The 14,422-nt window shown below is 42.2% G+C and overlaps 3 protein-coding genes across 3 annotated transcripts; all 3 read left to right on the forward strand.

Annotated features, from left to right (window-relative positions):
- The first annotated feature begins 3,456 nt into the window (after positions 1-3,456).
- On the forward strand, positions 3,457-4,636 carry LOC145463839 (uncharacterized). The gene is made up of 2 exons (XM_081447631.1): positions 3,457-3,543; positions 3,944-4,636. Exons 1-2 carry the CDS (start codon positions 3,457-3,459, stop codon positions 4,634-4,636), a joined length of 780 nt encoding a protein of 259 aa, XP_081303757.1.
- A 2,266-nt stretch (positions 4,637-6,902) lies between these two features.
- Positions 6,903-9,377, forward strand: LOC145463840 (uncharacterized). Its single transcript, XM_081447632.1, has one exon. The coding sequence runs from the start codon at positions 6,903-6,905 to the stop codon at positions 7,623-7,625; it is 723 nt and encodes a 240-aa protein (XP_081303758.1). The 3' UTR covers positions 7,626-9,377.
- Positions 9,378-9,421: 44 nt separating this feature from the next.
- LOC145464469 (uncharacterized) lies at positions 9,422-11,191 on the forward strand. Its single transcript, XM_081448382.1, has one exon. The coding sequence runs from the start codon at positions 9,614-9,616 to the stop codon at positions 10,334-10,336; it is 723 nt and encodes a 240-aa protein (XP_081304508.1). The 5' UTR covers positions 9,422-9,613; the 3' UTR covers positions 10,337-11,191.
- The last annotated feature ends 3,231 nt before the right edge of the window (positions 11,192-14,422 follow it).

The raw sequence follows: 14,422 nt of genomic DNA on the forward strand, positions 1-14,422 counted from the left end.
GGGGCGACGACCACGTAACTCAAAGGTGCATAAACGTGAAAACTTACCATGACTTCCACTTCAAAAATCCTCAGTTTCTAGAGAGCTTTCGCCGTTGATCTTACGTTTCTTTGGCCATTTTGCGAAAGCGGTCTGTGCGAGTGTTATTTTGCATTGTAAATTCGACCTGAGAGGAGCCCGGGTGTTACAAGAAGTTTGGTTGACAAATTGCGGTCTAATACTCCCGCGAGTCTTGGTTTGCCAACATGACGAGGTTACCACGCCGATTTCAACGGTCGTTGTGTCGCGGATCAAACGGACACGGAGCTCTTCCATCGTTTCGTTACATTGGGGACATGAAGAGCCGCCTGGCGTCGCTCGCAGGGCTGCGATTGTGTGGCTAGAGAATTGAAATGAAAGATCAACCTTTGCCCTTGAATCCCGCGGTGGATTTGTGGCCATGGGTACATTTTAGCCTGGGATTTTTGACTTCGTTCGGCAGGCTGTCCCGACTAAGGTGTTTCGCCTTGTCCTCTCTTTATGAAGGGAAAACCGGAATTCAAAAAAGTCGCTTAAATCAAGTTCAATCGGTAAAATAACCACACCAGGAGCAAACAACACACGTATGGAATAAGGTGAGCCATTTTTTTGAGAATTTTCGCTTTTAATTACCTCCATGGATATCTTGTAGAAAATCTCATATAAACCCTTATAATTCGATGCCATATTGTATTGCTTGTGTGGTTCAGAGAGAGAGCTTGGGCTGCCTGTGGTTTCATTCGCCTCGTTAGGCAAATTAGAATTCAGTTTTTTCGCCTCTCAGGGCAATTCACTTGTTTTATTCGTCTCGTCTGGCAAATTAGAATTCAGTTTGTTCACTTCGCTGGGCAATTCACTTGTAGTCCCCTCTTTGGGCAAATTACAATTCAGTCTCTATACCTCGCTGGGTGGGCTCGATTTCCGCCGCTCTCTCGGGTCCGCGTGCCTCCCCGGGAGATGAGCGCGGGTTCATTTCCCGAATCGAGCCTACTCGCTGGGCAATGAGACTCATGAAAGAATATCGTCTTCCCCTCGATTCGTCACTAAAACGTTTGCTATCCTCAGGACTACTTCCCCAAATACTTAAATTAACACCTGACATGACAAGCTACTGAGTAACTTAGCGTTATAGTAAAAAGGTTCCTTTCGCATCAAGAGATGACAAAGGTACAAGGTACAACGCGACGAATGTACAAGGTACGAACGATCAAATTAAAGATTCGCAGACTTTCTACGCAGTGGGGCCTGGGAACTGCTAACAAACAGATAACCTCAAGGCGAGATAGGAGGCCGCCCTATGCCGGCAGCAAATAGTAAAAAACAAAAACAAACAAAAAAAGAAAGAAAGAAAGAAAGAAAGAAAGAAAGAAAGAAAGAAAGAAAGAAAGAAAGAAAGAAAGAAAAGAGAATAATTCCTAAAAAGGAAAGCACGAACGGAACGAGAGAGCCCATGTGTGGTAAAAGTTTGTAATGGCAGGAGCAATGGTCACTTTTGAAAGCGTATGTTAACTAGCATACGAAGCGTCAAGTTCTGTATTAAAATGCGTTGGAATACAATGTTTATCAGCACTCTTTTTGTTATATTCTTAAAAGAGTTATACAGTTGAACCTCTCCACAGGACCACGACGGCCGGCTTGGGTAGAGAGGTGGCAGTTATGAGGAGGTAGTGGTGTAATATTAAACCTGTTTTTTTTTTCGAGGGTGCAACATCTTTTGTAAAAATTATACTGATCAATAAAACAGAAACTAAACAGAGAAAGGGACCAACGACGCGTGGTATGGATCACGTTTGGTGATCGTGACCTTTCACAATAAAAATTAGGGTTTTGTATACACTTTACGTCAATCATTGACTGACTGGCCGCTGTCGAGAGGCTACCGTAAATCCTCGAATTAACGCCCCCCCCCCACCCCTCTCGAATAAGCGCCCCTTTGAATAAACGCCCCTCCTATCGGCCCCTCCCCTACCCCCATTTTGTGGACGAGGACTGAGACAACAAAGGATGTGTAGTTTTTGTCGTGTAGTATTAGATTTGTACATTGTTTCAGTTTGTGAACACGTTAAGTGAACACGTTGAACACTTTAAGAACTAACGGTGCCGCGATTTAAACCAGTTTAGGAACAGCTTTTTATGTCGATAAACAGCTTATGATGTTGTTTACGCGCAGATGATGTATTAAAAAAAATGATCATGTCAGGCCACCACTTGGGAAAAATTAAATAAGCGCCCCCCCTTGAATAAGCCCCCCCCCCGCATCTTCTCCTAAATTTGAAATAAGCGCCCCGGGCGCTAATTCGAGGATTTACGGTATTTTGGCAGTTAGAGGCAGAGGTATGCAAGTGGATTCTAATCTGTAGTGGTTTACTGTTGATCCAGCAAGTGTGTTTTGTTACGATGTACTGATATGGTAAAATTCGAACCTCTATTAAGGTAGACAATCAGAATTCTTCTTTTTCATCGTTGACAAGTATGCCAAATCCCTCCACCCACCCCACCCCTGGGAAGAAGCAGAGCAGCTAAAGCCATGAAACGGCCACATGCGAATGGTAACGTCCAACGAGATCGTCCATCACCAAAGATAACTCATATAATTACTGGTGAATTGATCTCTGCAAACGACGACAGCGAGATCTGAGTTCCTTGCGTTATTCTCCATCTCAATTACTTTGAAAAGAAAGCTGGATGAACCAAGGCCATCTAAGGCCCCAGTTATATGGTCTCGGGTACCCGAGACAACCCTCCCCCCGAGGCAACTTTAGCGAGCGTATATATGTGAAAACCCCGGGGGGGGGGAGTACTCCCTTATATGGGCTATATAGGTATGTGCGGCCCCAAAGGGTATGGTTTTATCAGCCGTTTTGGTCATAAATAGGGTATCGATTTTGGTCAGAAATTGGATATGGTTTTTGCACTCTGGTCTTGAATTAATTATGTTTTTAAGAAGAAGCTACTTTGTTATCATTATCGATAAGACCATCAACAAAAGCCCTTCATAAATTATGTTTAGAGCAACTTTGTCAGCAGCAACGGCCATAAATAGGGTATCGGATATTTGGTCAGGTCATAAATAGGATAGAGAAAATCGCAGATTTTGGTCATAAATAGGGTAAGGGTTTTGGGGAGCGGGCCACATACCCCAACCCAATTTTTCTGGGAGTACCCCCTTCCCCCGGGGATGAAAACGTCGACTCTCTAGTCCGAGTCAAAGTTGACCCCGCATGATGATTCATAACCCTTATTGAATAATCAAACGTGCAAATATCCCTCTTTGAATTCTTTTAGTTTTCCTCGGCCTCGTTCATTCGATCAAAGTGGGTTTTGCGGAGTTAATTTCACTTCTCTGATACGCATTTCTGCTTTAAATCCTAAATCTAGACATTTCGTGACACTCGCCACGCTGAGAGTTGTCCCCGTTAGGAGAGCCAAAGTGTTTATATGATAAAAGAGTTCTCTCAACTGCCAGGGTTGCCCTACCTGCCGAGGCGAGACAACTCGGGTGGGCAAGTTGTCTCGCCTCGGCAGGTAGGGCAACCCCGAGACGGATTCGCGATCCTCTTGTAAATGGTTAGTTAAATTTTGCAAAGAAATAAGTTAAAAAGTTACCTCGGCTAGCTAAGGTGACTTGGTGGGAGGGTTGTCTAGGGTAACTGATGAGACCATATAAATGGGGCCTTTTTAAAAGTCCAGGTTTGGTAATCTCTCCGTATCTCGCTCCCATTCCTTCCTCGGGAAAGTACTCCCTGAGGGGGTGTTATTATTGTTTTGGTTTTTTTTGCTAAGTCACGCAAAAGTGCATGGGTTCACCGCACCTTGGCCTCGCGAGAAAGAAAACTTATATAACCTCTTGCATTCAGGTAAGCTAGCCCTACGCCATTCCACGTCAGAATAATGAAGGTGATTTGTGCGGGATTGGCAAAAACAGGAACCACTAGCCTGGCGAAAGCTTTGCAAGTTCAGCGGATACAACGTGTACGACTTCCAAGAGCATTATGAAATTCACATCCAGCAATGGTTGGATAGCGTTGAGACTGATCGCCATCCAAACTTTAAAGAGATTTATCAAGGCGTCGACGCCGTTACCGATGTTCCGCCAGCGTTTTGGTTCGAGGAGATTTCAGCCGATTTCCCAGAAGCCAAAGTTATCCTAACAGTTCGAGATTCCGAAGATGCTTGGCTCAAAAGCTGGAAAGAACATCTTCAACTGGCATCAGGATTTTTTATGAAGTTCTATACTAGGCCTCCTTTTATTGTCGTACCTTGGATGAGAAAAATGAAACGTTTTTTCGACACCTTACACCAGGCGATTTATGGAAGCTTCAATCCTGAGGCTACAGCTCTCTACAGGGTGAAATACCGGCAACACAACGAGAGAGTTCAAGCCGTCATTCCCGCAGAAAAGCTTCTTGTTTTCAATGTGAAACAAGGTTGGAAACCATTGTGCGAATTCCTCGGATGCGACGTACCTTCGACTCCATTTCCACGAGTAAATGCGGCCCATTCCGATACAAAGAAGGGCACCTCACAGTTTGGGAAGACCGAGAGATCCGTAGCCCTCGTTATTTTTTTCGTGGTAGTTCTTCTTGTCGCTGTTTTTGTTGTTCGCATCATCAGTTAAAAGATTTTCAAATATTTCTCTATGCTTGTTACTTTCCGTCAGTTGATTATCAAGACAAAGCTAAACTAACGAAGAGCACTTTTTCAGTGAGGTGATAAATCAAATATCCACGACCCCTTGACGTACTGAAGCTCAAACTACAACACAATTTCATTGTAATAAGATTATAATTTCACAACTACTGCTGTCACTATTGAATTTTACATCTATAACAACCCGTTCTAAACGACTAATGAGAAATGTGCGCCAGGGAAACCAAAGAAAGATCGCCAGTGGGTACAGTTAAAAGATTATTCCTTCCATAGATGTATTTGACTTTTAGCAAACTTAACAACAGACATTACCCTAAAGCGACGAAATTAACCTTGCACAACCTTGTCTAAAACAAACAAACGATTATGACTTTCAGTCTTGCGTGACACAAATGAACAATGCTTTTTTTAAAATAACGTGACGAATCCATTGCCAAAGTAGCTCTCTTAGACTGGACATAGTTAACAGAGGATAATGCTTATGAAACCCGAAAAAAAGTTTTTTGTTGTATGTATTTGGGCGCTTTTTTTGGCCTCGACCGTGCACAAAACACAATATCATTGGGTTGTTTAGTAATGACTTGGCAACCAAACCGTAGAAACGATCAGTGGCTGCGTAACTGTCAATGCATAGTGTATGAGCGCAAAACAACAGGTCGTGCACGGTCGTAGACCTTCCAACATAAATCTTGGCATCTCCTTTTCTGTTTGCCGGGCGTAATTTGAATTTGTTGTTTCGAATTTTATTTTGCCGTGACAGTCGTGGCTCACCGTGTCATTAGTACCGCACATCTACCACTGTGTGGTGCAAGAGACAGAAAGAAGGAAACCATGATCTTGGCACCTTGAAGAATTAATCCTGCCTGCCAGTTATGAACTACAAAACACTCTGATTTGTTGCTCAAAGATACAAAATAAAATTGCAGTTGCCAAAGCACTTTATCCCTGACCGATTTTTTTCATATGACGGAAGAAAAGCCTTTCTCATGCGCCTAGTTTACCTCCGGAACAAAGCACTATCATGTTTACAATATTCAGTGTGACGTCATGCCGACCCGTCGGTCAAGAAAAATAGCTTGAAACTTAGCTTAGCAAAGCAGGTGTCTGTGAAGGGAAAACATGTTTCTTATCAAAAAGTTTATCAAAACGTTGATAACTCTTCAAGAAATTCGCATAAATTGAAGTTTTCTATGAAATCGTTGACTCTTTCGAGCTTGAAATGTGCTGTAAGCCTATATTTTGCTCAAAAGTTGCTCGGAGGCAAAACCGTCCTCGAGCTTGCTAGAACTGCAAAAAGTTGCTCCCAACGCTAAAAGTTGGTCAAAAGTTGCCGAGCACAATCGGGACAGGCCTATCGGGAAGAGGCCCGCACACCCCACCCAATTTTTCCGGGAGTACCCTCCGGGAGTAATCATCAGAAATTTCAAATTTACCCCGTTAGAGAAAATGGTCTTACTCTTTTGTGAGCATTACCGAATGTTTGGGCGCACTCTTACAGTAACTAGCCTGCATCGCAGACTCAGATGCCAGGCTAATTTCCGTCTGTATAAACACAGCAACCTCGTTCCCAGGGCTTTAATTTCCCCTTTGAAATTGGCGTAGACTATTACAGTACAGCTGCCATGTAAATGTTCTCTGTAGGCTAGTTTCGTGACGGCTCACTAAAAAATGAAGCATTATATTTTTGAGGGGAGGGGGCTGGACAATTTTCTGGGGCATGACATTTTTATCTAACTTTTAGGTGGAGGTTGTATATGATTTTTTTGGTGGGCAATAGCTTGCCCAATTCCAACCCCCTTCAAAAAAATAGTGGTCTGTCGCTAACTAAGTAGCCGCCTTGTATTGCGACTGGTAATCAAGCGTCACATTGGCGGTTTCGCACTATTTCTAAACTAACTGAACGAGTGGAAGAGGCTTTTTTATCAGAGTGGTCACCAAGCTATACGTAGATTATATAGCGCGACCAGTCTCTCTTTTGCTCGAAAATCCGTGGGTAAGAACGCAAGTGAGCTTTCGAGCGTGACTGCGTGACAGACACGCTGGGAACGGTGAAGCCGCGAGCCGCGAGTAGCGCGGGCTACTTACGGTTACGGTCGCGGCTTCGCTTGTCACGCTCGCACGCTCATGTTGTTTTGCGTTCTTCTTTGAGTTCTTCAATTTGCGTTCTTCTCCACGGATTTTTGAGCAAAAGAGAGACTGCTCGCAGTCTACGTAGATTATTCCACATCAGAATAATGAAGGTGATTTGTGCAGGATTAGGAAAAACAGGAACCACTAGCCTGGCGAAAGCTTTGCAAATTCTTGGATTCAACGTATACGACTTTACAGAGCATTTTGAATTTCACCTCCAGCAATGGCTGGATAGCTTCGAAACTCATCGCCATCCAAACTTTAAAGAGATTTATCAAGGGGTCGACGCTGTTACCGATGTTCCGCCAGCGTTTTGGTTTGAAGAGATTTCAGCCGATTTCCCAGAAGCTAAAGTTATCCTAACAGTTCGAGATTCCGAAGATGCTTGGGTCAAAAGCTGGAAAGAACATCTTCAAATAAACTCAAGAATGATACCCTTCTATGTTAAGCTTCTTTTCTATATCTTACCTCGCATGAAGAAACGAAAACATTTTTTAGACGCCTTACGTCAAGCGATTTATGGAAGCTCTAATCCTGAGGCTACCGCTCTCTTCAGAGTGAAATACCGGCAACACAACGAGAGAGTTGAAAAGCTTCTTGTTTTCAATGTTAAACAAGGGTGGAAGCCATTGTGCGAATTCCTTGGATGCGACGTACCTTCGAGTCCATTTCCACGAGTAAATGTGGCCCATTCCGATACCAAGAGGGGACTCTCACAGTTAATTGGTGAGACCGAGCGATACATAGCCCTCGTTATACTTTCCATAGTAGTTCTACTTGCTTCTGTTTTTGTTGGTTTATATGTCACGGGCGACGAGCAAAGATGACCCTTAAAATATGTCGTTTGTTAGTAAAACGTGTAACAGCGTAACGAGAAAGCGCGAAATGCTATATTTCTGTTCTTTTTTCATTTATTTCTGTTGTTGTTGTTGTTTGGTTTTGTTTGTTTGCATTTTCCAAGTAGAAATTTGTTAATTATTGATTCGTATTTGGCGGAGTTTTCCTAGCGTCAGATTGCGTGACGAGCCCAAAGTACGCTTTTCCCGCCCTTTGGCCAAATTTCCCGCAGTCCCGGTGGTACGTACTTTTCTCCGCGGGCGCACTTTCAGACGCTTTAGGAGAATGATCGGGGGAAGGAAGAAGGGGTGGGAGGGTGATGATGGAAAGTTTTTGTCTTTCAGTTTCAGTCACGTTAGTTTCCTTTCTGGTTTCTTGGTCTTCCCGGTTAAAATGGATCTAATTTATTCTTATGATGTTAAGATAATCGAAGGCCGACCGGCATTATTTTTGTCAAAAGCAAGAAGGTTAAAATAAATACCCTTTTACGGCGCGAAATCTGTAGGCTTAACATGACTTAAAAACTCTTTAGGTTGTTGAAAAGAAAACGTGTATTACAAAAAGTTCAATATAGAAGCTTTTGTTGTCTTTGTGAAGGGTATTTTTTTATGGATGTGCAAGCTCTGGTGAGTAAAAAATGAATTTCCATGAGATTCAATTTGAAGGGAGTTGTTGCATGTTACTCAATTTCGTCTAAAACAATAGAAAACTCAACACGACGCTCCGGGCCGGGGAATACGCTTGTCATAATTCCCCTGAGCTGAGCCTTACTTTTTTTGGTTTAAATCCTCTTTTACGGTATTGCCGGTTTTCAGTTGAGGCGCAGCGTGAGAAAACGGAGACCGAAGTAAGTGAAAGAGAGGTCACACGGTGTGCTTCTCCCCTTTTTTGTGCCCCAATTTTCCCGCTGCGTCCCAGTTAACTGAGCGGCTGGAAGAGGCTACTTGCTAAATCCTAGGTAAAGCCGGTATTACTGAATCGCTCAGCCGCGTAAGTGATTAAATATTGTTATATTATATTATGGACACTCCGGGGACCAGGTGTCGATAATTTGCGGTATGTATCATTTCCTGACGTCGGCGATTACGCAAACATTGACACTTTATCATTCGGCGATATCAACACCAGAGCATGTCAAAAGCTCAGTCGCTGTATCTCGAACAACGACTTGTGAAGGCTGCCCAGAAGAACATTAGACTTTTTCAATTCGGCTTAAATTACTACAGCAGGAAGATTGCTTACATGTTGCTCTAGTTACTGTTCGCTGCACCTGTAAACTATTGCTACACTTTTATTAAAATTGTACTTTTATAATACAGTGTGGTAAGTTCCTAGGTGCAGTATTTCGTTTTGTTTCAAAATTCGTATGTACAGCATGTAACTGAGAAGTTCATTAAAGTTAATCAATTTAGATTCAGAAATTCACAAGACACTCACTTTTGGGGCCTGATTTTAGTTGCTAAACACTCTAAACTCTCAGTGAACACTTAAGAGGGACGTCATCATAGTGACCTGTCCGATACGGACACCTCTCTAATACGGACACTTTGCTCTGCCTCTTCGGTGGCAGTATAAGAGAGCTTCGACTGTATACCCTAGTCTGTTCGAAATATTTTAAGGTATTTTAGGTATAAGGGCCGTTTCAAATAACCAGATGGCATATTTCCCTACCTTTTTATATACCTCAACTAATGTAAAATCCCTGCCCTTTTCGGTACGTTTAGCCAGACAACGGAACCCCTTTCGGGCGGCCGGAGCCCCCCCCCCCCCCACCCCACCCCAAGCTCCCCGCATAGGTCACCGGAGGCCACCGTTTCACAAGGAGCTCCTCAGTGACTGGTCATCGAGCGTTACTTGGCAGTCACTTGCGTTACTCTCTTGAAATGCGTCACTGTCTTGAAAGGCAAGTTGATCCAAGGGTCATTTGTCGTTCGAGTGGTCCACATTTTGACCTAGTAGATTATTCCACATCAGAATAATGAAGGTGATTTGTGCGGGATTGGGAAAAACAGGAACCACTAGCCTGGCGAAAGCTTTGCAAGTTCTTGGATACAACGTGTACGACTTCCAAGAGCATTATGAAATTCACTTCAAGCAATGGCTGGATAGCTTTGAGACTGATCGCCATCCAAACTTTAAAGAGATTTATCAAGGCGTCGACGCCGTTACCGATGTTCCGCCAGCGTTTTGGTTCGAGGAGATTTCAGCCGATTTCCCAGAAGCCAAAGTTATCCTAACAGTTCGAGATTCCGAAGATGCTTGGCTCAAAAGCTGGAAAGAACATCTTCAACTGGGCTCAAAAATGTTACCATTCTATGTCAGGATTCTTTTCTATATCGTACCTTGGATGAAGAAAACAAAGCATTTTTTCGACACCTTACACCAGGCGATTTATGGAAGCTTCGATCCTGAGGCTACAGCTCTCTACAGGGTGAAATACCGGCAACACAACGAGAGAGTTCAGGCCGTCATTCCCGCAGAAAAGCTTCTTGTTTTCAACGTGAAACAAGGATGGAAGCCATTGTGCGAATTCCTTGGATGCGACGTACCTTCGACTCCATTTCCACGTGTAAATGTTTCCCATTCCGACACTAAGAGCAAAATCTCAAATGCTTGCAAGACCGAGAGATCTGTAATCTACGTAATTTTTGTCATAGTAGTTCTTCTTGCTGCTGTTTTTGTTGTTCGTATTATCGGTTAAAAGAATTTCTCTGTTGAAATCGCTGACAATGCTCGTGTATGGAACGCCAGAACTGTCTTATGATACTTTTTTTTATTATATTGGGTGGTTATGTCATTATATTGAGTAGTTATGTTATTATATTCGGTGATTAACTCATTATACTCGGTGCTTATTCCATTATACTCGGTGCTTATGTCTTTATATGCGGTGCTGTCTTCATTATATTCGGTGCTTATTCCATTATATTCGGTGCTTCCCTCGTTATATTCGGTGCTTTCTTCATTATATTCGGTGCTGTCTTTATTATATTCGGTGCTTTCTTCGTTATATTCGGTTCTAACTTCGTTTGGTGTTTTCTTCATTATTACGGGTACTAACACCATTATATTCGGTGCAAAGGCCATTATATACGGTACTTCCTTGTTCGGTGCTTACTTCATTATATTCGGTGCTTACTTCATTATATTCGGTGCTTTCTTCGATATGATCGTCACCAGTCTTCGCAAGGGGCCGTACAATTTGGAGGTAGTCTAGGGAAAGCCGGGAAAAACGGGTGTCACGAAAACTCAGACCCCTCGAAATTAAAAACTCAATTGTTATCACCTGAATTGCTCTATGGCCACAATGGGGCGAGATGTTTATCTTCTCCGGTTTATGTTGTCGCGTCGATCGAACGGTGAAACACAAATATTTAACTTCTCAGGTTTATCGCAGTCGCGTCGGTCAAACAGTGAAGAACTAACAAGGTTTAGAACAGCAGCCGACACTGCTTTTCAAAACAGACCTTTTTTATGCAATCGTATGCAGCAAAAAAATTTGTTGTTCTCTGAAACATACTCGTTTGATCGCAATCTGCTTTTGACTTTATGTGCGTTACGTGACTGTTGGCACGTAACCCGCAGAAATAAACAAAATTTAGAAAAGAAAAAAAGAAAAAAAGAGCACATAGAGATAGCCATGTTTGCGTTCCAACTTATAACGGGAATAGTGAATATTTCTTACAGGAAACAGTAAGTTTCAAACCAAACACTTCTATTTCTTTCTTTGTTTTTTTTTTTCATACCGCTTGGATTAGTTAATTATTAAATCTGCCTCGTGGCGGGGCCTTCGCGCCAGTTTTCAATTTTCTATAAAATGTTTAAGCAAGCAAACGGAACGATGATCCTGCTGGTATACGTTGGATCAATAGTGATCTAATCGGCTTTACATATAAAATGAAGAATACAAAAGCAAAACCCGACACAACTTCTGGTTCTTTCCGTTGTGGCAAAAACTGTGCTACTTGTCCCTACATTTCTCACGGACTTACTACATATACCTTCTTTTCTACCGGGGAAACGCGCGCCATAAAATCCAACCTGACCTGTGACACTAAAAACCTCATCTACATGATTCAATGTAACCGCTGTAATTTACAATACATAGGAGAGACGAAACGACGATTAAAAGACCGATTTAATGAACACCGCCGTACCATAGATAACCCTAACAACAAATCTAAACCTACTACAGCCGCCGAACATTTCCTGTCCTCTCCGAACCACACTGCTAACGACATGCAATTAATCCCCATCGAAAAAATCGTTTCTAACCGAGACTCTATCCGTACGGTCAGGGAAGCTTTTTTAATTCAAAAAGGCAGAACAATTGATCCTAATGGTCTGAACATCCGCGAAGAAACATATTAATTGTTTCCATTTGCTTTCTTTTATTATGTTCTTTTATCATGTTATTTTATTTTACCGTATGCTTATCTTCAATTTACACGATCAATTACTTTTGCGTAGTCCGGTATTACGTAAATATCGGCTACATAAAAACACGCACCAATGTAAAATCTTCCATTGCACCTGAAGAAGGCTGGTTTGGCCAGCCGAAATATAGTACACCTTCAAAAAATCATTCTACGTTGTGTCGGTTTTTGCTTTTGTGTTCTTCATTTCAATTTTCGTTCACTCACATTTCGAGACCAGACATGGCGGTTCAATCGGTTCGACCTTCACGTGCCTTTTACGTGTTGACTTTTTACGTGCCGACAGTCACGCAACGCACATAAAGTCAAAAGCAGATTGCGATCAAACGAGTATGTTTCAGAGAACAACAAATTTTTTTTGCTGCATACGATTGCATAAAAAAGGTCTGTTTTGAAAAGCAGTGTCGGCTGCTGTTCTAAACCTTGTTAGTTCTTCACTGTTTGACCGACGCGACTGCGATAAACCTGAGAAGTTAAATATTTGTGTTTCACCGTTCGATCGACGCGACAACATAAACCGGAGAAGATAAACATCTCGCCCCATTGTGGCCATAGAGCAATTCAGGTGATAACAATTGAGTTTTTAATTTCGAGGGGTCTGAGTTTTCGTGACACCCGTTTTTCCCGGCTTTCCCTAGACTACCTCCAAATTGTACGGCCCCATGCGAAGACTGGTGACGATCATGTCGAAGAAAGCACCGAATATAATGAAGTAAGCACCGAATATAATGAAGTAAGCACCGAACAAGGAAATACCGAATATAATGGCCTTTGCACCGAATATAAGGAAGAGAGCACCGAATATAAGGAAGAGAGCACCGAATATAATGGTGTTAGTACCTGTAATAATGAAGAAAACACCAAACGAAGTTAGAACCGAATATAACGAAGAAAGCACCGAATATAATAAAGACAGCACCGAATATAATGAAAAAAGCACCGAATATAACGAAGAAAGCACCGAATATAACGAGGGAAGCACCGAATATAATGGAATAAGCACCGAATATAATGAAGACAGCACCGCATATAAAGACATAAGCACCGAGTAAAAACCCCACGGAAACACTTGCTACACAGGCTAGTTTTTACATAGCTGGCGTTTTTCCCAATACAGCGCGCCCATTCATCGGCTAGTTCATGGTCACACAACATCTAACTATGAAACTGTTTTCCTGTAAATGCCATGAGTAGGCAACATTGCAAAAACTATGATGTCAAACGGGAAACAGTTCACTGTTATCCGCGAAATGTTGACCGCTATTGCAAGTCAGTTGTCAATAAAGTGATTATTTGTTTTCCACCAGTTTGACCCATTTGTTTTGCTATGTAACAGATCACTTAATGACTGGTTCCTTGGAGAACAGTGAATTTTGTTTCCCTCGAATCTCAATGCTTCCCTCAACTTTATCTCAGGAAACATAGAGATTCTCGGGAAACAAAATTCACTGTTCCCCTTGGGACCAGTCATTAAGTGTTAAATAAACTAGAAATAATTGTTGAATCTATTTGGTTTGGGCACCAAAGAGCTAGAACTAAGTGTCTGCATTAGGAAGGTCTGTATATTATAGAGGCCACAGACATTCTGTCATTGTTAAGGCCTTATTATTAAAGGGCATATTGTTCCTCAAGTCAAAACTAATCCAAGCAAGTCTTTGAGGTGCACCTGAATCATTCAACTGTGATTTAATGGAATGCCAGTATATGTCATCCGTGACAAAGTGGCAGGGGAAATTCATTGCCTAGTCATGCTTTAGTGCAGAAATCAGTTTGGGAGACTTCAAAGAACCTGAAATCCCAATAGTTATTGGTGATAGTGAATGCTCCTTCAATTGGACATGTAAGCATGATAGAACAAATATGTTATATAGTTCTGCCCGAAATGACAAACAGTGAATAGCACTGAATATGAAATTATCACTGTCGCAAAACAATCAAAGAGGGAAGGGAACGCCTGCAAGCATGCCATTGTTTTTTCATTTCTCCCTCTAATTCCCTTCAGTGCCCCTCCCATCACCCTTCACACTTCTAGTTTTTCACCTCCTTCCCCTTGAATGGCAGCCATGTAGGCTAAATCAGTGCCACCACATTATGCACCAAGATTACTATTGAGCAAACCACAAATAAAACAAAATATATAAATAAAAGAGCTCCAAACTCAGTCACTTGACTGGTTATCTGAACATTATGTTTTAATTAGGTGCAGGCATACTGTTTGTGCAGGCGTATGTTTTTAAATTGTCGTAGGCCAGGGCTCACCCCTTTAAGCCCAAAGAGTTTGTCCGGGACTTTTGCTCCAGGAGATCCCCATTATATTCATGCTGCATTGAAACTAATATTACTGGAGAAAA

This window comes from Orbicella franksi, chromosome 12, assembly GCF_964199315.1.
Source record: "Orbicella franksi chromosome 12, jaOrbFran1.1, whole genome shotgun sequence".
Lineage (NCBI taxonomy): Eukaryota > Metazoa > Cnidaria > Anthozoa > Scleractinia > Merulinidae > Orbicella > Orbicella franksi.